The 21,906-nt window shown below is 42.6% G+C and overlaps 1 protein-coding gene across 1 annotated transcript; it reads right to left on the bottom strand.

Annotated features, from left to right (window-relative positions):
* Positions 1-2,408: 2,408 nt before the first annotated feature.
* On the bottom strand, positions 2,409-19,326 carry LOC119038745 (nmrA-like family domain-containing protein 1). Its single transcript, XM_053657725.1, is given in 8 exon segments — positions 2,409-2,588; positions 3,961-4,091; positions 9,974-10,066; positions 10,456-10,528; positions 10,530-10,613; positions 12,393-12,527; positions 12,529-12,638; positions 19,287-19,326. Coding segments are annotated over 8 exon segments (846 nt in total).
* Positions 19,327-21,906: the final 2,580 nt, after the last annotated feature.

Genomic DNA, 21,906 nt, shown 5'->3' on the forward strand with positions numbered 1-21,906 from the left:
GCAAGGACAGGAATTATTCTCAATAATAATTACAGCTACTGTTTATTGAGCACTTACTATCTACCAAAGACTGTCCAAAGTGCTTTCCATACCTTCAGTCTCCGAGCACTCCCAGCAGCCCCCTGGGAGCATGGGGAAACCGAAGCCCACAAAAGTCAAGAGACTGGCCCGGGTTCACACAGCCAGTCAGGGGCAGGGCAAGACTCCTATCGAGCCAGATCTGACTCCACAGCGTGGGTTTCTAGGAACATTTCTACAATCACCGAGAGATCTCCTGCATCCCTTCTTGTCCACCACCCCTGGCCCCACCCCCACCCAACCCATTCCCTGGATGACAGAGAGGGGTTCGGTTCATAGCGGTTCAAGGCCCCATCTCCACTTTCTACTCCTCTCTTGAGTCCTGCGCGTACTCTGAGCAACTCTGACATGAAGCTTTTCTCTCCCTGGGCGAGGACTCCCTGTCAGCGGGGGAGAGAAGACGGTGGTGATGCCCCGTGTCTACGGTCAACAAATATAAAATGTTTTAGACTAACGTTCCCTGTTCTTCCCCTTATTGGTCAAGTGAAGTGGGGATGCAAACCGGGCCCTTTAAAAGACACAGTTGCGTTTCAGATGGGCCACTGAAAGCTTCACTTCTAAATTCAGAAAGAGCTTCTTGTGCTTTGTAGGAACAATGGCAGGGCTGGCCCAGGGCTACCGAACCAACCAGCCATCCAGCGAACACACAAGGAGGCCAGGAGACCTGCCAGCCTGCAGACTGCCCCACATTTAGGGGATGCTGAGGTTTACTTAGGAAACTGCAGCCCTTCCTCCTGCCTGGCCCACCCAGACGAGTAATAAACCACCTATTTTTAGTTTAGGGTTTTGTTTTGCTTTTCCCTTTTTAGAAATTTACCCAGACCTGTTTCCCAGGCGTGAGAGCTTGAGTCGCATTGAATTTACTGCTTGTGGGGTTTAAAGAGAAAAGTGGTCTTCAGACACACTAAGACTGCAAATTCCTCCCAAGAATCAAAATTCGTCTGCGATAATTTCAATATAGTTCATTTAACACAAACACAGCACTTGATGCCTTACAAGACCAAAAAAAGCTGATATTTGGCATCTCCAAGACTCCTTCTCCGAGTCAAACCCTCAGTCCCCAGGTCCTGTCTCCCAAGCACCATCACGCCATCCTCGCTCAGCTGCTTCCAGCCCCGGCGGCTGCCTGCCTGCCTCCCTGCTGACAGCAGGGACAGCCCCTTCCTTGCCTTTTAAGTACCAGTGGCTGGTTCTTACCACTCTCCACTCTAGATACCTGTTGATTTCCCTTTTCTTGCAATGATATGATCAATTAACTTTATTCACTCATTTAGAAAACCAACATCTATTGATCTCCTATCATGCACCAAGCACCAGGCTAGGGAGGAGTACAAGTCACTCCCAGCCAAGAAGAAGACTCGTAAATGAGGCAATTACACCATGGTATAGAAAATGCTCAGCCAGAGATCTACAAAGATACAACGGGGACCTCCCATCAACTCCTCTCTCCACTTCCTTACCTTGCCCCCAGCTCTCGCCTCAAGCTCCTGCAGAGCTCCAGGTTTTGCTTTCACCTACATGGTTAGATGGCCCCCTTGCCCTAGCATGGCCAAAAGCAAAGCCAAACATGAACTGAAAAGGAGCTGTGGCAGCCTTTGGAGAGTGGACCAGTCCGATAAGAAAACACACGAGAGGGGAGAGAAGTCTGCAAATGCACCACGGGCACTAAAAATAAAATTTGCGAAACGCCTAAATGAAGAATAGGGGAATAGATGGATGAATAATTGAAGGATTCGATAGATGATTTAGTGAATGAACCAGAGAAGGAACTGTTGACCTTGAAGCAAAACTGAACTTTAGAATCTCTAACATGTGCGCTTGTTCATTGAATGCCATGCTCCCCAGAAGTTCCCCTGCAAAGACTTTTATTTTAAGAAATTTAAATTACTTAAAAGTTCACTAAGAATGTGACAACACACTTGAAAAACAACTGGAACTGCAAGGGGAGTTTCAGAGCCAGGGCTCAGGATCATTGGGCAGGAGAAGGCCGAGTAGCCGCCCCCATTCGTGTTGGGGAAGAAGCTCCAGGTTCCTCCAGCCAGAGCCTTGGGAGGGGACTTGGCTGTTGGGGGGCGCTGGTGCGGGGTTTGGGGCTTCTCATCCAACCAAACAGGTGTCCCATCCTATCAATGGCTAGAAAGTTAGATGTGACTCAAATCACTGTGTCCAGCCGCCGTTTCCATGTTTCCTACTTAAGAGAGAACTTTGGGGAAGCCTTTGGTGTTGCAAACAGTTGCATTCTAACATTGCTGTTCTTAAATGGAGATGTGCTGTAAAGAGGACCAGAATCATGGAGGAGACATTTGCCTGGTCAGGGGCTGTTCCAACGCTTAAATGCCTGTGAAGGCTCCCTGGTTCTTTGGGATAAACTGGCTGAAGCTTTTGACTTTGGGGTTTAGTCGCTGGGTGAGCTGGACATCACAGTCTGGCTTCGTATGATAGAAACAAAACACGTCGGCCATTTCCTTCGCTCCAGGAAATCCCAGCCTCTCGTAAGCTTCTGGGGTGATCTTTGAAGAACAAGTTTTTTAAAAAAGTTGTTTTTTTTTTAAAAGAAAATGCTCTAGCTCTCATTGAAAATAGTTGGAGAACAAATTATTCACCTTAAGGATGATATAGGTCTACAGTTCTTTAGCTGAACTCCAAAATCCAAGAAACTCTCAAGTTTTTAAATAAGCAATTTGACAGCAAACTGACTTTTCTGAACTAATTCAGATCTGAACTGATGTGAAGCTAGTTATGATCTTTAGTTATCCCATTTAGTGGAAATAGTCATGTATTTTTCTGCAGAGAAACTGAGGTGTTTGATTGCAGGTTCCCGCCCCCGCCCCCGATGGTGATTTTATGTGATACATGTAGCACATAACCTATCTGAAAGCAGAAAGCTTCTGAAAGCTGAATTGCTTCTGGCCCCAAGCGTTTTTGGAAAAGGTCTTGTGGGACCTTTTCATATCCATTTCTTTGTGGGATTCCCTCAGCAGCCCCTCAGCCCACCCATTTGGCTGCCCACGCAGGGTCAAGGCTCCCGCTCACCCTGGCACCAGGCTCTCTGTCCCTTCCTCCTGGCTGAGGTCCCTTCACCATCACTTCCCTCCTTGGTTAGAAATGAGCGCCTTGGCTTCAGCCATCCCAGACTCTGCTAGGCCGGGGCTCAGACAAACACTGCCCGTCTGTCACACACTCACGGAGCTGCCTTCTGTCACCTTCCACAGAACCCGCCCCCTGAGTCCCTCAGACACTAACTGAAACAATAACCTCCATCTGAATTAGCAAAAACCATTTCCAACTATTGGCCCCCAAAGGTAAACTCTAACCTTGGTATTCCATTTGGTCTCAGAAAAATGCAACAAACAATTCATATAAAACAATGATTGTCATATGTCATTCATACAATAAAAATTCAAGAATAACTTACACATGCAACAAAAGGAGTGGCAGAATAAATGATAGAGGTACATCTACTTTAAGAATATTAGGCAGCTATTAAAATTAATGTTTTTGAAGAACTTTAACAAAATAGAAAGTGCTCATAATACAATGTTAAATAAGAAAGCTAGATATAAACATGTATATAGTAGAAAAAGACTAGAAAAAATGTAGGAAGTCTTAACAGTTGCTATCTCTGATAAATTAAAATATGTGATTTTTATTTTCTTTTTTTATAATTTTCTGAAATAAGCATGTGTTACTTTGAAATCAGAAGAAAATGTAAGCTTTTAGTAAGAAAACTATATGAGCAGCATGGAAGATGACTTTGAAGATGTCTGTCTCCTTGAGTCACTCCTCCATCCTGTAACATTGATAACTACCAACCCCTAGTAAAATAGAAGATTCTTTTGTGCAGATTTTGAAGGAAAGAGATTTGTTTTGGTTGTGTCTCACTTTCTGAGAGGACCGTGTTCCTTTTGGGGTTGGACAAACATTTTTCAGCCAGACCAGAGCTCCTGATGGGAATTTGTTCAGGGCCATGGACTCACTGAAGCACTTCTGGAAACAGCCCCCTTCTAACCAGACTGGGGAAAAAAAGTCAGACTGCTGAGGCTGGAGCACCACCTTGTGGCCACATGTATCCTTTCCCAGAGTGTCATGGGGCCTAAGCATTTCCCCACTCTGGAACCCTCCATGGGCAGCGTCCTCAAGTCAGACTAGTTACTAAGAACAGCATTAACCATTCTGTAAAACTCCCCGCTTTTAATGCCTTAGGACTTTTGGTGCCAGAAAAGTTTCTGCTGAATTGCGAAATGATTTGATGTATCAAGAATAGTCAGGGATCAGGCTTGTGACTGAGAGATGCTTGGAAGGTCCTGAGCCATCCAAAACCATGTCTAGCGTCCACCATAGATGGCGGCATAGGTAAACACGGCTCACTGCCTTGCAAAGCCACATCGAAATTACAACTAAATCATAGAACAGTCATCACTCAGAACTGTCAGAAATCGAGTTGAATGGAAGTCTGACAACTATGGAATTATAAAAACCTGCACAGAGGGCAGAGGTTGGTGGTCAGTGGTCACAGCCAGTCCTTGCTGCTGACTGGTCTGGGTTAAGTCACTCCCACTGACCTGCCAAGAGGAACCAAGGCTCAACTATAAGCTCTAACCAGCTGACCTACCTGGCAAGAGCCCATGCTGTTTTGAACACATTGAGTTGAGGTATCTGCTGAGCATTCAGATGGAACCATCCAATAAAAGAGAGGTCAGAAATAAGGACATGGATCTGTGAATTTGGGTGAGGCTGGACACAGAAATGAGCCATCACTGCTCAGGACAGTCAAAGCCACAGAGATAGGGGGGTAGAGGTGACTATGATGAATTGGTTAGGGAGACAGGAGGACCAGGGAGGAAAAGAAAGCAAATACCATAGCCACCAACATTTTCTCAGAACTGTGACACTATTTTTATCCTCACTGGGATGGTCAATAACAACTTTTTCAAACATCCTGGTGTTCTTTATTTATATACCACCTTTTTCATAAATATTTTTTGCAGCTTATGATAAATATATACCAAAAAAGCAGTAAAATAACATGAAACAAATAAATCAGAGCAAGAAAATAGGAGATCAGGTTAGGAGGTCAAGACAGCAGGTTGGGGGAGAATAGAATTAGAATACAATTATGCAAGCCAAAGGGGACTACAGAGTTGCTACAGTAGACTTGCTAGTTTGGCTCTGAGCTTCCTAGTGGCCAAAGTAGGAAGAGATAGTCATATTACCTCCATAAGAAGAAACTATACTCTTATGCAGGATTAACTGATTTGGCCAAGAACATAGATGCCACTCTCCCAAGCTACTTCAACGTGCAAATATTCTGCATAATTAGATCCCCATTATCAGGGGGGAGTGGTAGAAAGAGAACTGGACTAGGACTCAGGATACCTCATGATTATAGTACTAGCTCTTTCACTGATTGCAGACCTAAAGCAGATCATTTACATTCTTTGTGCCTCATTTTCTCTACTGTAAAGTAACTCCTTTCACTTGCTGTAGCTTTTTTGTTTTGATGTGACATTCTGATTCTTCAGCAAATATTAACAGACATGAAAGGAGAAAAAGAGAAAAATCTACTGAAATTACATAAAGAACAATGGGGACTGCAGAAGAAATCTATACAAGAGCCACAATTTTCTGAGCATGAAAGAGAAAAGGCCACATTCATCAGTTAAATAGAAACTATTCAAGATGGCAGCATGGGTAAACATGGCTCACCTCCTCAAACAACCACATCAAAATTACACCTAAAATATAGAACAACCATCACTCAGAAATTGAGTTGAATGGAAGTCTCACAACTACGGAATTTAAAAAACCACATCCGTCAAGACTAGTAGGAGGGACAGACTTGTGAAACAGGCTGGACCCACATCCATATGTACTGGACAAAAATTCGGGAGGTATATCTCAGGAGCAAGGAGTCCCAGCTTCATGGCAGAACCCAGTCCAGGGTTCCAATGCCAGGAAGATCAGTCCCCACAAGTACTGGTTGCCAAAACCAGTGGGGATTGTGTTGGTGGGGAAAAAAAAGCTGGAGTCCCAAGCAGTTCCTCTTAAAGAAGCCACACACGGACTTACTCAGACTCACTCTCTCTGAGCTCTAACACCATGGTAGCAGCTTGAAAGTCACCAGTGGCATAAAGGGAAGAACCGAAGTGCCTGGCATGAAGGTGAGAGCTGGAGGACAGGTTTCTCCCAGACAGAAAGGCAGGCAGAGGCCACTGTCCCTATTCTGGACCCTGTCCCCACAGAGCCACAGAGACAGCAGGCTGGTGCCATATCTGAGGCTCTATCAACCTGGCTAACATAGTTTGTCCTGCCCTGGAGATCCCCAGAGACTCCAACCCACCCAACTTATGGGCCCACCCAACTCGCTTTTCCATATAAATGGCTGGTCTTGGCTCATGCTTCACAATTTCTTAAATCTTCCCAAACAAGCAACAGCCAGCCTCAGTGAGCCCCCAGCTCCTCTACCTCTTGTTAAGTGGCTGCACTCCTGGCACTAGCAGCAGCCAGCTTGGCTTTGCCTGGGAATCTGTAAGCCCAGCACAAGCAGCAGCCATTTCAAACAGTTGATAGCTCAGACAGGGTGGTCCTGGGCACAACACAGGTGGGGGCTGACCTTGGCCTGCACCACATGGGAAACCCCAGAGCCTGCGCGCCCAGTGGACAGCGAGAGACCACAGTGGAGTGAGGACCTCAACATCATAAAAAAGATCCAGTCAGAAACAAAGGACACACCAAGTGAAATAAAGAACAATTTACAGGGAAACAACAGTAGGGTGAGTAAAGCCAAGAATCAAATCAATGATTTGGAACATAAGGAAGCAAAAAACAACCAATCAGAATAACAAGAAAAAAAAACAATATAAAAAAATAAGGACAGACTAAGCAGCCTCTTAGACTATTGTTAGGACAACTTCTAATAATCCAACATTAGCGTCATAGGAGTGCAAGAAGGAAAAGAGAAAAAGCAAGAGATTGGAAATCTATGTGAAAAAATAGTGAAAGAAAGCTTCCCTAGTACGGTGAAGGAAAGAGACATGCAGATCCGGGAAGCACAGAGAGTCCCAAACAAGATGGATGCAAAGAGGCCCACTCCAAGACACATCATAAGTAAAACGCTAAAGGTTAAAAATAAAGGGATAATATTAAAGACAGCAAGAGAAAAGAAGTTAGTTATCTACAGGGGAGTTCCCATAAGACTTGTTAGCTGATTTCTCAAAGGAAACTTTGCAGGCTGTTAAGCCCCTTTGAAGGGATTAACAAGAAGTAGTCAAAGTGATGAAAAGCAGGGACCTGCAGCCAAGATTGCTCTACCCAGCAAAGCTATCATTTAGAATTGAAGGGCAGATAAAGAGCTTCCCAGACAAGAAAAAACTAAAGGAGTTCATCATCACCAAATCATTATTATATGAAATGATAAAGGGACTTATTTAAGAAAAGAAGATCAAAACTATGAACAATAAAATGGCAATAAGTACATATCTGTCAAAACTGAATCTGAAAAACAAACTAAGCAAAGAAGAAGAGATAGAATCATGGATACAGAGAACATTTTGATGGTTGCCAGATGGGATGGGGGTGTTGTGGAGTAGATGAAGAGGTGAAGTGATTAAGAAGTTCAAATAGGTAGTTACAGAATAGCCATGAGGATAGTACAGGAAACAGAGTAGCCAAAGAACTTATACACATGACCCATGGACATGACAATGGTGGGAGGATTGCCTGAGGGAGTGGTGGATGCTCGGTGCAGGGGGCAAAGGAAGAAAAATTAGGACAACCGTAATAGCATAATCAGTAAAATATAATTTGAAAAAAGAAAATAATAATATTAAGATGTGAAAAAAGCATACCCAATCCTCTGCGAATGATCACACGCACCATATGCTTATACCCCTTCACCTTTCTCCCCATCTTCTCACAGACTTCAAACTCCATGAAACAAAAGGAATATAAGACCCAATGCTGGGAGAGGGGCCAGGCCCTGAGAAGTGTGTTGAACCCAGGTAAAAGTGGCTTTGCAGATCTTCTCATGAGTGTATCTTTCGAATGATTGACTGTCTTCTTGGGTTTGGGAGTAACTTATTTTCTTCATTAAAGACATCTACAATAGTTTTCAACATTTTTTTTCTCTTAGCTTTCTCAGAGCTCCAGTTCCTGATACTGGATTTGGGATTTAGATACCTCCTTAAGACTTAAGACTTACTGGACCAAGAGTTGCAGATGAAAACAGCAACCAACTTTCTATCTCTAACTCTAGGAAACATTCTAGAGCAGAAGACAATGAAGTTTTTTTAAAGGGCTACATATAAACATTTAATGCTTTGCAGGTCATATGGGCTCTGTCACAACTACTCAACTCTATCATTATATCATGAAAACAGCTGTAGACAATACATAAACAATGGTGTGACTGTGTTCCAATAAATGTTTAAAAAAGCAGGTGGTGCGTCCTAGTTTGCAGACCCTGCGCTGGAGAGATGTTGGTGCTGGGCAGGACCTTAGAAATCATCCAAACAAAACTCTCATTTTACAGATGAGAGAGTGCAGCCAAGAGAGGCAAAGAGCCAGGTTACTCAAGGCCTGCCAGCCTGAAACAAGTATGGGTCCTCCTTTCAGCTCTGAGGGTCTCTGCAGGGCACACATGCATACACACCTCCTTCTCAGGAGCCCTGTTCTCCTTCCTGCTTTGGAGAAATGGCTGGTAGTGCATATTATCATCAGTTCCTCACTTTTCTGTGAAAGGTCTGTCCCATCCACGCTCCAGTCAGGCCACTCCCACCCAATTTGTACCAAGATCAGTTACTGAGGGTTTACTATTTACAAAGTGCCTGCCATTTATACCTCATTTCATCCTCATAACAATCCTATCCAAGATGTATAATTTTTCTAGCATATGAAGAAACTCAGGCTGGAGAGGCCAAGCAACTTGCTGAGACTCCATAGACAGATAAGGACAGAGTCAGGATTTACTTCCCTTCCTCGTGCTGCCCCTGGTTCATTCATGTGGATCTAGCCAGGCGAGGATTAAAGATTCTAGAATTTAGCCAGGGCAGCCCCATCATTCCCTCTACCTAGACACAGTCTTGCCCACCCTCAAGGACCACTTCAGAAACACTTTTTTCATGAAGCCTTCCCCTGCCCTTCTCTGGTCACCATCAGTGAGGACAACACAACTAAGCACCTACAGTGTTCCACCTGTACTGCTCACTGTGACATCTTGTGCATTAACATTTTCACACTGACTGCTATAAACTCCTCAAAGTCAGCACCAGGTACATAACAGGTACTTGGTGTATACCATCTGGTACTTGATATATGTGCCAAACCCTATGCTAAGACCCTTAAATGTATTCTAATTTTCACAAGAACATCCTGAGGTAGATGCTATTATCCCACTTCACAGATGAGGAAGCTGAGACACAGAGAGGCTAAGAGAGAGAGAAGAATGGCTTTCCTGTTGCCACAGAAGGTCAAATGGATGAGCTAGAAGGGACTTTAGTATGAAAGAAAAAGGAGGGGGGAATGGAGGGAGGGGGAGACCGGGGGGGGGGAAGGGAAAAAAAAATAAAAAAAAAAAAAAAAAAAAAAGAAGTCATCTTGTCCAACTTTTCCATTAGACATGAGCAAACTAAGTCTTGAGGTCACATAGCTAACTACTTATATAAAGAGCATCAGACTGCTAAGACTGGAAGTGAAATCCTTTGTGTTTCCAGTCCAAGAAGCAGTCCTCTGTGAAGTCGAAAACCACAGTCTCCATCTCAGCACTTCACACAGAGGTTAAGCATGTAGGAGGCACTCAAATGATATATGTCCACTGAAATGAGGGAGGAAGTGCAAGTGGGAGGGGGAGGGAAGGACAGGAGGGGTCTGGTTACTTTCTCTGCAAACTACCACTTACCAAAGGTGAAATAATCTCCATCAGGGGCTTTTGCGGCCTTCCACATGGTGAGAAAGTTTTCAAAGTAAGCTGCCACGCAGACACTGGTCATAGTGTTGCAGGAAAATGAAGCAACCAGACACCGAGGGTTTCTGGAGTACGAGGTTTTATTAACATAAACGGGCCCAGAGGAGTCAGTCTCCAAATTCTGAGCCCTGAACAAAGGATTCTTGGGGTTTTTATAGTTTACAGGGTCTTCTTGTCTACATAGCAAAGCGGGATACAGAAGGGGAATGGGGAAGTTAGTTCTAGTTATGGGGCAGAAGCAGAGTACAAAGGCTAAATTCGAAGGTCAGTTTTTAACAGCAGGGGTGTTAATCTCAGTCCTAGATAATGCACTGTTGTTTACTTATCCCAGACAGCCCCATCATTCTCCCTAGGGCGCCTGGGGCCTGGGCAAATAAAGGTTAAACAAAGGTTCTTCAAAGTTTCCCATATCAATAGGACACCGAAGGACCAGAAATATTCTTCTACCTCTCCCTTCCCATCGAAGTGCTCAACTTCCAACTTCCCACCAGGTCAGGCGCTTATTGTTCTCCAGGCCACTGTATACCACGTACTTCAGACCCAGGTGCTTGGCGACATCCGCCACCAACTTTCCCTAAGAGAGAAATGTAAATTCTTTATGTCGATCACTGTATCTGCATATAGACAAGAGGCAAGTACTGGTTCCCCTTACGCCCTCTTTTCCTTATTGTCTTCCTTAGAGAGGAAGCTCTTCCAACATCAAAATGTATTCAAGTTACCATCTGAGAGGCCACCGGTATTAGGGGGCAGAGGTTCTACCAACATCAAAATGCTGAACTTCTTCAAAGGCTAAGAGGCAGCCTGGTGGGAACAGTCAGGAAGATATCAGTATCTTTGTGATCAACTGCCATCTTTATTTGTATATGAGGCTCAGGAATACCTGAGAAAACAATATGTAGTGTAATAATGTTTTCGAGTAATGAATTATATCTGCACACCATTTCAAAATTGAGAGCATAATGAAGACACACACATACACGTTTTCTTTTTTGTGTTTTAGTTCCAAAATGTCCAAAGCACCTTCATCTCTATTTCTCTCTCTATCTCTCTCTCTTTCCCCCCACTGTTTTCTTCTTTTCCTTTCCCTACAAAACACCATGTAGCAAGCAGAGAAGACATAATTAATCTGGTTTAGTAGATGCAGAAAGTGAAGCAGAGAAGTGACTCAGTACCCCTGGGCTTCACATTGAGTGAATATCAGAACTGGAGCTTAGAGTTCCTAAAATAAGCCCTTCCAAAGTTTACCACTAAAAGATAAGCTGTAAATGGTATAATTAATTTAACAGACATTCCTGAAATGGTTCAATTCTGTTCTTAATATTTTTAATTGCCATTTCTGCAAGAGGCTGATCCCATGCATTACAGTTTTAAAATCTAATCTTCATATTTTTCCAATTTATATTTATTTATAATTTCAAATAGTACCATCATGGCAGGGATAGAACTTGTAATGACAAAGATGTTCTCTGATCCCCCATGCTGATAACCACTCTCCAGAAGTAACCACTTTCATCCGTTTTTGCTGTTCATTTCTAAATGATATGTGTGTACCATTACTTCTTGATTTGTTCCATTTAAAAAAATTTTTTACTTAAAAAAATTTTTTTCCAATAATTTTTTAAATTTATTTTTCAAGTACAGTTTTTTGCCTTTTACTCCCTTCCCGGCCCCCTCCCATGCTCTCCATGATCTGTTCCATTTAAGATATCATCTACTAAGTTCCTGCTATGAAAGATGAGCCCTCGTTTTTGTGCCCCCCCTCACACACACAGTCCATCTCCACCGTCACACATATATGTGTATTCCTGATAGCATAGTTTTGGGGTAGATCAACACTCAGTGCTTACACATAGCTGATGTTGAACATGTAACATTCTATGGTTGTTTTTTTTTCCTACAAATTTTTATTTTCCCTCATGTTAATCATTGTGGGTTTATTTGCTTGTTTGTTCAGTTCCTTTTCCAAGTACCCATTACTAATTTCTCCCCAAATTCTCTGTCAGAGTATAAATATACTCATGACACTTTTGTTCTTCCCTCTTCACTTCAGAGTTATCTTAATTTGTGGGGTACCCTTCATATGTTACCTGCAAACAAATGGGGAGCATTTAATGACTGGCTCTGGTGCGCAGTCACTCTCCAGTCTCCGAGGTCTGGAGTGTGGGCATGTGCTGCATCACACTGATTTCACAATCAAAGCCCCTCTAACAAGCACTGGGAATACACATATTTCATAAATACCAGTGAGATGTTGTGGAGTGACCCTTGTGTTTTTGCCCAGACTGAGGGTCTACCCCCTTCAAGGGAGGGCAGAGCAGCCAGGGTAAAAAGAGACACTCAAAGGTGGCCCCACCTGACATACTTCTTTCTCTTTGCTGAGATGGCCCCAGAAGCTGGTCACCACAGAGGCCCCACAGGCATCTTTTAAGGCAGCCTCCACTGATGCTTCATCCTTCAGGTTCCCTTTTACCACTTCAGTGCCAAGTCCCAGAGCACCGGTCCCAAGGTGCATTGGGTCGAGTCACATCCCTGGTCAGAACTCTCAGAGCAAACTTTTTGCTCTCCAAAATGGCCTTGGCCACAGAGCGACCCTGAGCTCCTGCAGGATTGGGGAAGAAGAAACAGAGGAAGAATCAGGAAAAATGTTCACTACAAAACATCTGGACAGGAAGCCCCATTACTCAGAGTACAGCGGTTGTGGTAACTATTTCAGGCTGCATCCCCATGGCTCGCAACGGCGGTTTTCAAACTAGATTTCCCGCAGCCTCACCAGAGGCACCTTTGCAGAACCCACGATGAAAAGGAAGAATGGGAGAGGCCTGAGGCAACAAGGAGGACAAAGCAGTGGGGTGCCAGACCCTCTGCCCAGATTCAACTGGGAAATGTACTTTTATCTGATTATAGATTTTATTTTGAGGTTCTTCACACAATTTTATTTTCAAAAGAGCTTCCTATTCTACATTTTTTTAACAGTTGAAAACTTGCTAAATTTCTTTTTATGGCATTTAAAGCCATCAATGAGATGACCATTACTTGCCTAATTTATCTGCTCTTCTAGTATATACTGAATGTCCTCTGATACACACCAGGCACTGTGCCGAGTCACTGACATTTGGGATCCTCTATCAGATTGGTTACATACCTGTCTTGACTATGTTTTTTTGTGCCTTCAGATCTACCTTCACCTGCTTAATGCCCTAGGAGGCTGACCTGTGTGGACCCCACCAATAGGCTCACTTGCTCTCAGGCTCACTGGCCAATGAGAGGCATCAGCAGGAGACCCAAGGGCAGGAGGGGAGGTTTTGGTCATCTCTCTCACCCTCTGCTTCTTCCTCCTGTTGCTTACCTACTCATTCCTGGTCTCTTCCCTGTCCACCATTATTTGTCTTTGGCTTTTCTGAAAGAGTGTGGCACTTGTTTCCTGTGGAATCCCCACTGATACAACACTGATAACCCTACAGGGTCTAACGTTCAATGAGCTCTGCTTTTGCCCAGAAATTTCAGCCAAAGTTTAGTCTTCTAGTAATAAATATGAACAGACAGCCAAAGGTCACCAGATATTTGAAGAAAGCCTCCAACAAAACCAAAATAAACAAACTGATAAAAAGAAATGGAAACAATGCAGTGAAGAGAAGAAAAGTTTTAAAGAATTAATATTTTCAGACACTGGAGAAGATTTTGCATTCAGAACACTCCATCTGCATACTACACTGATAAAAAGGGAGAGGGAGGCAGGAAAGAAGCAGAGAGAACATTCAGAAGAGAAGATGAAGCTCTCAGAAATTTAAAATATTATAGCAAAAATAAAGTTTCAGTAGAAAAAGTTGGAGAAATCTCTCAGGATTAGAAGGAAAAAAAACCTCCAAAGAAATGGGAACTAGAAAAGAGATTATAGAAAATGGAGCCAGGGGAATTCCTGAATGAGAGAACAGAGAAAATGGACATATGGAATTATCAAAGATAATTTTCCAGAGTACAAGGATTTTGCATGACCTTCCAGATTAAGGGGCCACTGAGTACCCAGCACAATGAATAAATGAAGTCCCACATTATTATTTACATAATTGAGGAATTTCAGAACACTGGCAATAAAAAAACCTTATGAACTTTGGTAGAAGGGTAGTTAATTCAAAGATGGGGGATCAAAATAGCACGTGATTTCTTTATAACATTGGAAGCAATGGAGTAATGCTATTTGGGGTGGGGGTTAATTTCTATTTAGAATTTTAAACGCAGCCAAATGAGCGATTGATTCTAAACCTTCTATATGAAGACATTTTCAGACAATCAAGATCTCAAAAATTTAACCCCATATGTGCTCTTTCTCTGTAAGCTGCTGGGAGATGTGCTCCAGCAAAAAGACAAACTAAAGCAAACGGAAACCAAACCCAGGAGAAAGACACAGAGAATTGTTAGAATAATGGGGGAGAGAATCCTAGAAAGGCTGAAACAGAAAAAGATAGCATTCCCAGAGGAAGTTCTCCATGGAAAGAAAAAAACAGAACAGACAAATTAAAGAAAAAAAATGAGTGACAGTTACAAAGAAAATGAAACAAATAAAAAAGAAATGCAATTATTAATTTCAAGGAAAACAAAAAGTTATATGAGAAAAGAAAGTGCACACTACAATGGCTCAAGTATGAACGATAATTACATAGTCATAACAAGAGTCCATATTAGTCCATCATTGATATGAAAAATACAAATAGTTATAAATTATATGGGTCAGATGAGAAACAGGAAGTATTGCTTGGGGCTGGGGATATAAGAGACCTAAAGATAATGAATAATATCTAAAACTGAAAAAGCAAGAAACAGCCCAATACCACAATATTTAGAAATATGGAGACAAACACCAGTAGAAACAGAAGAGTTAAATGTGGAAAGGGGTAGGGCAAGTTCTGCTGGGTTTCTTTTTAAGACCTGTAAGTAAACTTAAAACTATTATATACACATCTATAAAAATTAAAATTAAATATAAAATATTTGTTGGCTGTAGTAATTTGTTAAGCCTGCTGAAAGTCCACAGATGGTGGCTTAAACAATTGAAATTTTTTTGTCTCACAGTTCTGGAGGCTGGAAGCCCAAGATCAAGGTGTTGCTGTGTTTGGTGTTACTGTGTTTGGTTATTCCTGAGATGTCTCCCTTTGGCTTGCAGATGGAGAGCCTTGTAACTGTGTCTTTGTACAATCTTTGCTTTGCGCACTTGAGTCCCTCCTGTCTGTCTCTATGTGTATGAAATTTCCTCTTCTTAAATGGACACCAGTCTGATAGGGTTAGGGACCACTATAATGGCCTTACTTTAATGTAATTACCTCAGGAAAGCCCTACCTGCGTATAGAGTCATATTTAGAGAGGCGCTAGAAATTAGGGCTAGAACATATGAATTATTCTGGGGGGAGAAACAATTCAGCCTATATCATCGACTATTGTAATTATTTCTTTATAACTCTCCTACTACACTAGGTTCTCCTTGAGGACAGAAACTATTTACTCTTCATCCCTGTTTCCCAACCATGTGCTGAGGCTATTCTCTGGCAAACTCCAAGTTTTCAACATCTACATGTTGAATTGTGGACCAAAAGGGGCCATGTACAAAACCTGACAAGTTCAGGGGCGGCCTGAATGAATGAAATGAAAAAACTGAAAGCCCTGGCTGGTGTAGCTCAGTGGTTTGAGCTCGGGCCTGCAAACCACACAGTAGAGGTTCGATTCCCAGTCAGGGCACATGCCTGGGTTGCAGGCCAGTTCCCAGCAGAGGACTCACGAGAGGCACCCACACATTGATATTTCTCTCCCTCTCTCCTTCCCTTGCCCTCTAAAGATAAATAAATAAAATCTTAAAAAAAAAAAAAAAAGAAATGAAAAGACTGAAATCTCTGTGCTCTCAACTCATAGCTTTGGAGGTAAACAGTCCTGCCTTCACCTGTATGAAAGAATAAGAAGAGCTGGACCTAAACCAGGACTGTCACTTTTAACCACTGTCACTTTTAATGTTTTACTAAGACCAGAACCAGAAAAAGAATCCATCCATCTTGGCCCTGTTCCTTTAAATTAGCAAGGCATCACATAAACCTAGGAACCCACAAAAGTAGCCCCAAGAATATTCATTCTAGACATACTCAGTTGTCCCAGAGCTTCTTTGCCTGCTCTGGATTGTTCTCTCTTGGATCCAGTTCCCTCCCAGGTGATTCTATGTTGCAGACAGTGTCAACATAAGAAACAGCCAAAGCTATAGAGAATGTTTATGAGTTTAAACTCTCATACATATAAAAACATTATTTGAGCCGCCCTGGCTGGTGTGGGTCAGTGGACTGAGTGCTGGCCTGCTAACCGAAATGTTGCCAATTCAATTTTTCGTCAGGGCACATGCCTGGGTAGTGGACCAGGTCCCCAGTTGGGGGCATATGAGAGGCAACCTATCGATGTATCCATCACAGAGGGATATTTCTCTCCATCTCTTTCTCCCTCCCTTTTTCTCTCTAAAAATAAGTGAATGAATAAATAAATAAATAAAATATTTTTTAAAGAAATTAAAAATATTATTTGAGCCAACTGATGACATATGCCAGGGAGCAAGATCTCAAATACTGCACAGAATAAAATTTTGCAGTGTCTTTTATGCACTTGAAATTAAGGAGAGAATCTACGCAGATACAAGAAGGTGGCAGAAAGCAAAGCAGGGATTGGATTAACAGGATAGTTAACAAGACTATGCGCTCTCTTCAGGGTGGTTAAGGCTTATTTCAAAGACATGTTAACCTAGATGCAAAGAAGCAGTGGACAGGACTAGCTGTAGGAGAAGATAAGCCTTTCACTAACGAAGTTGTGTGCCTGCCGCCAGCCTACCTACCACAACTTGATCAGTTAGATATTTGAGATCAGATCACCGTGGGAGGTTATTTTCCACAGAACCCCCTTTTGTCTACAGGTGCATTTGAATGGCAAGCACTGTTCAGAGTCTGATGTGCAAACACATACAAAGGTAAGAGTTAACACGTGTCCCTGTCAAATTTAACTAGGCATTTTATATTTTTATCTGCTAAATTGGGCAACCCTACCTCAAACACCCAAACACACCCAGAGCTCCATGGTGACTGAAGTAGGGACCGGAGGTAGGCCATAAAGTAATCCGTCCACTCCCTTAGTTAAGTAGGAAGCAACTTTCTTCAACTCCGACACATCTAATCTGATTCTTTTACGAGCCACTCCCAAGGCTCTTATGCAACTGCCTACTCTGGATGTCTAGGCAGCAACTCAAGCCTGAGACTAAAACAGAATTCCTGGTCTTTTTTGACCTGCTCCTACCATGGTCTTCCCTGTTTCGGTGACCACGCTACGTGTTCTTCCAGGTGCTCTGAACACTGAAATCATTGCTTACTCCTTTCTTCTCACCTGTTATCTTGTCTGTCAGTGAACCCTGTTAACTTTCTTTAAAATATGTCTGGAATCTGATCACTCCCCACCACCTCATTGCTACCAAACCTGTCCAAGCCATGATCATCTAAACTGGATTATGGCAGCAGCTTCCTAAAAGGTTTCCCTGCTTCAGCCCTTGCCCCCTGCACTCTCTTCCCAAAAGAGAAGCTGAAATGATCCTTTTAACGTAGAAGTCATTTCGATCTCTCCTCTGGTCAAAATCTTTTAAGCCTTCTTATTTCTTTCAGAAAAAAAAAAGCAATATTCTCACCTTCACCCCAATGTCTTATATAGTCACCCCCATGTCCCATTTACTTTTTTAAATATATTTTTAAAGTATATTTTATTATTATGCTATTACAGTTGTCACATTTTTTTTCTCCCCTTTACACCCCTCTGCCCAGTACTCCCATTCTCTCCAGCATTCCCTTTCCTGCCCCCTTAGTTCACATACATGGGTCATACATATGTTCTTTGGCTTCTTTATTTCCTATACTATTCTTAACCACCCCCTGTCTATTTTGTACCTACAAATTACACTTCTTATTCCCTGTACCTTTACCCCCATTCTCCCCACCCCCATTCCCACTGATAACCCTCCGTGTGATCTCCATTTCTTTATTTTAAATTTTAATATATTTTATTGATTATGTTATTATAGTTGTCCTGTTTTTTTCTCCCCTTTATTCCCCTCCTCCCTATACCTCCCCTCCCACCATCATTCCCCCACTTTAGTTCATGTCCAGGGTCATACACACAAGTTTTTTGGCTTCTGTCATAACTGGCTATTGGTTTTTGCAAATATATTTCTCTCTTCTCCCTACTTTAATCCTCTCCTCTTTTCGGACAAAATTTCTTTGCTCCTAGAGCTCATATTTATTCTAGTGTAGAGATAAATCAAGCAGGCAGGGTAGCCAAACAGCAGCAGGGCGGAGCGGAGTTGCAATGGTAAACATGAAGTTCTGGAAAGTTCTTATAGAAAGGGTGCATTTGAGCAGAGGCTCAGGGGACATGAGGGAGAAAGCTGTGAGGGTAACTGGAGGAAGATTATTCTAGGTTGCAGGAGCGGCCAGTGCAAAGGAATTAAGGTGACAGTATGCTTGAGGAAAATGCAAAGTAAGCAAAAGGGAGGGTAGAAGATGGGGGTCCATTAGCTGGACTTTGCATTTTTCTTGGAGTGAGATGGGGGTGGGGGGTTGGAGAGTTTTGAGCAGAGGCATGTCCTCATCTTATAGTTTCAAATGGATCATCAAGAGGCTGAAATGAGAACAGATTCCTATTCACAGGAATGGCCTGAATGGATGAACATTTTGCAAAGATGGCTCTGGCTGTAAAGAACAGATTGTAAAGGAGGCAAGACTGAAAGCAGAGATGGCAGTTAAAAGGCCTGCACAGCTGTCCCAGTGAGGAAAGTCACTCAGCACATTCTCCTAACCTCCACCCACTCCATCCTTGCAGAATCGCTTGGGTACTGGTCAGGCATGAGACACCCCCTGCAAACCCATGGGCCTCGCACTTGCTCTCTGACTTGTCAGGAAGTACATGGAAAAAAGTCTCCAGTGTATAGCTTATATTAAAATGAACGATACCAACAAGTCAGCACACAATTGAGAAAGAGAGAATATGTCAATTGTCCATGTCCCACTGAGATCATTTCTGACAAACAAAATCAAATCACCCAAACCTTTTACCACATCAGAAACTCAAGCAACAGGACACCTTTCTTCATTCTTCCAGAGGGCTCTTTGTTCAGCCCATACTGACTTTAAAACAAGACAGGAAAGTAAGCCAAGTCATCATGCACTTCATAGTAAGGAGTTTTTCTTACCTGTTGCTCCAAACACTGCAATTACTTTCTTGCCGGTCATGTTACTGGACAAAGAAATAGTGTAGTAGCTGAATTTTCTCTTCAAATAGTTTCTGACAGCAGCTGAAATAGTTTTTCTTCAAGCATGGGAGTTATAAGCCATACCCCTCCTTTGCATAATTTTTTGGCCCTCCTTTGTATAATTTTTGTTGTTACCAGCTAGCTTACTCACTATGACACTGCAATTTTCCAAACAGGATTTGTTTGTTCCCTCACTCGTGCATTCAGCAAATGTGTATTGAGTGCCTTTGGTGTACCAGGTATTGCACTAGAGGCCCTGGTGGTCCGGATCTTGTAAGGGAGATAAACTAGTAAATAAACGTACAGTAGAGAGGAATGGCAGAGGGGACATGGGTTATGGAGGAACAACACCAAACCCAGACTGGAGGTGTTAGGGAAGGCTTTTCATAGAAGAGGATACTGGAGCTGGCCTAAAGACCCTCTGAGAGACCACCCGGGCAGGAGAAACCACACATAGCCAAGTTCAAAGGCATGGCAATTCTGATACGGGGTTCCCGATGGCTGCAACAACATTACATGTGTAGTGAGAAGACTGGGAAGGATTCAGGAGCCAGAACACAAAGGGCCTGGTGGGCATGGCAAGGAGCTTGGATTCATTCTGATAGCCACAGCAGGTTTTATGTGATTCTCTGGCAGCAGGGTGGAGGCTGAGTCGAAACAAGACCATGCTGGAGACTAAAGAAATGATACAGGTAAGAAATAACAAAGGTTAGAACAGAGCAGTGCTTGCAGTTGAATTGTGCCCCTTCCCCAAATTCATATGTTGAAATCCTAATTTCCAATACAGTAGAGTGTGACCTCATTTGGAGACAGGGTCTTCACAGAGGTAATCAAGTTAAAGTGATATTGTTAGAGAGGGCCTAATCCAATATGACTGGTGTCCTTATAAAAGGAGAAAATTTGAACACTGAGATATGTACAGAGGGAAGAGGATGTGAAGAGATAGGGAGACCACCATGTGAATATGAAGAGGCCACCTACAAGCCACGGAGAGAGAGGTCTGGCACAGATCTTCCCTCTCAACCCTGGGAAGGAAGTGACCCTATCAATATCTTGGTTTTGGACTTCTGGCCTCCAGGACTGTGAGACAATAAATTCTGTTGTTTCATCAACCCACTGTGTGGTACTTTGTTATGGGAGCCCTAGTAAACCAATATACACGGTAACAATGAGGGTAAAGTGAGAGATGTTTAGGAAGCATACTGATCCAATCCTTGATTGGATGTGGCAAAAGGGAGAGCAAGGAAGGAAAAGGACCAAAATAACTGTCAGCTGGATAGGCAATGGAGGAGCAAGTAGCGGAGCTCAGGGGACAAGATCCGAAGTGAACCTCCTGGGTTTGAGGCTGCAGGTTATTGCGTGATTGAGAGATGAGGAAGTAAGAAAAGCACATATAGATGTCTTCTTTAAGGAGCCTTGCTGTAAAGGAAGCAAGAGTGGACTATGGTTACAAAATGAAATGGAATCCTATTTCACAAGGAGAGACTTGAACATGTTTGTGGGTTAAAAGTGGCTCTCTCCATCCCTTACGCTGTTTATTTTTCTCCATAATACGTATGATTTGACATATTACAGGTGATTTCTTTGTTCATATGTTTATTTCCACACACACCCCCAACTACAACGTGTACTCCACGAGGGCAGTGACTTTGTTTTATTCACTTGTGCATGTGTAGATCCAGAGACTATAGCTATATCTGGCTCATAGTAGGCCACAGTAAGTATTTGTTGAATGAAAGTAACTAGGTTTCTAAGGAAGCTGGAAGGCATGGACTGTGCAGCACAAATGAAGGGATGCTGAAAACAGCAGCTATCTCAGGGGTACCTAGAACCCTCTGCCAAACAGTTATGAAAACATATCAAAAATGGGGCAAATCATGACTCTGCAGCCTGTCTCTTGCCTTTCCCTACACTGTCCCACTCATATCACCTGCTCCTGCCTGATTATCCTTGAATGAGGAAGCAATTCTCCTAACTGCCTCCCTCTACAGTGTAACCTGTAATGAAACAGAGAGGGAGGCTCTGGAGTTGTTACAGATTGGAAGAGCTGGTCGTGCACACCTGTCCATTTCTTAGGGACAAAGGTAAAGAGACTAAGCTGGGAAAGCTAAATCCATAGGGCCCAGTAAGTGGAAAACTGTTCTCATTTCTAAGATAAAGGTATTAGTGGAATAAAGTCAGTTATGTCATAAGAAAGACATGTAGTGTGCCTGCTACCCTAAACTACACATGATATTACTCTTGCCATATGGAGAATTCTCAGTAATATTCCCAGCAAACATGCAAAAGAAACAAAGATTTATATTCAAGTAATTTATCCATAGGTTATTAACATGGAAAAGAACTAGAGACAACCTAAATTTTAAGTAAATGATGGCACAGCCATAAGACAGAATGGTATATCTCCGTTAAAAATTACACTTTGTAAGAATTTTCATAAGGTGGGAAAATGCTCACAATATAAAGTTATATGAAATCAACAGAATAGAGAACTGCATATATAGCGTGATTTCAGTTTGTAAAGAGAAAATCACACACACACATGCATACGCATATATAG

Source organism: Artibeus jamaicensis, unplaced genomic scaffold (assembly GCF_021234435.1).
Source record: "Artibeus jamaicensis isolate MK-2021 breed Jamaican fruit bat unplaced genomic scaffold, CSHL_Jam_final scaffold_474, whole genome shotgun sequence".
NCBI classification, from domain to species: domain Eukaryota; kingdom Metazoa; phylum Chordata; class Mammalia; order Chiroptera; family Phyllostomidae; genus Artibeus; species Artibeus jamaicensis.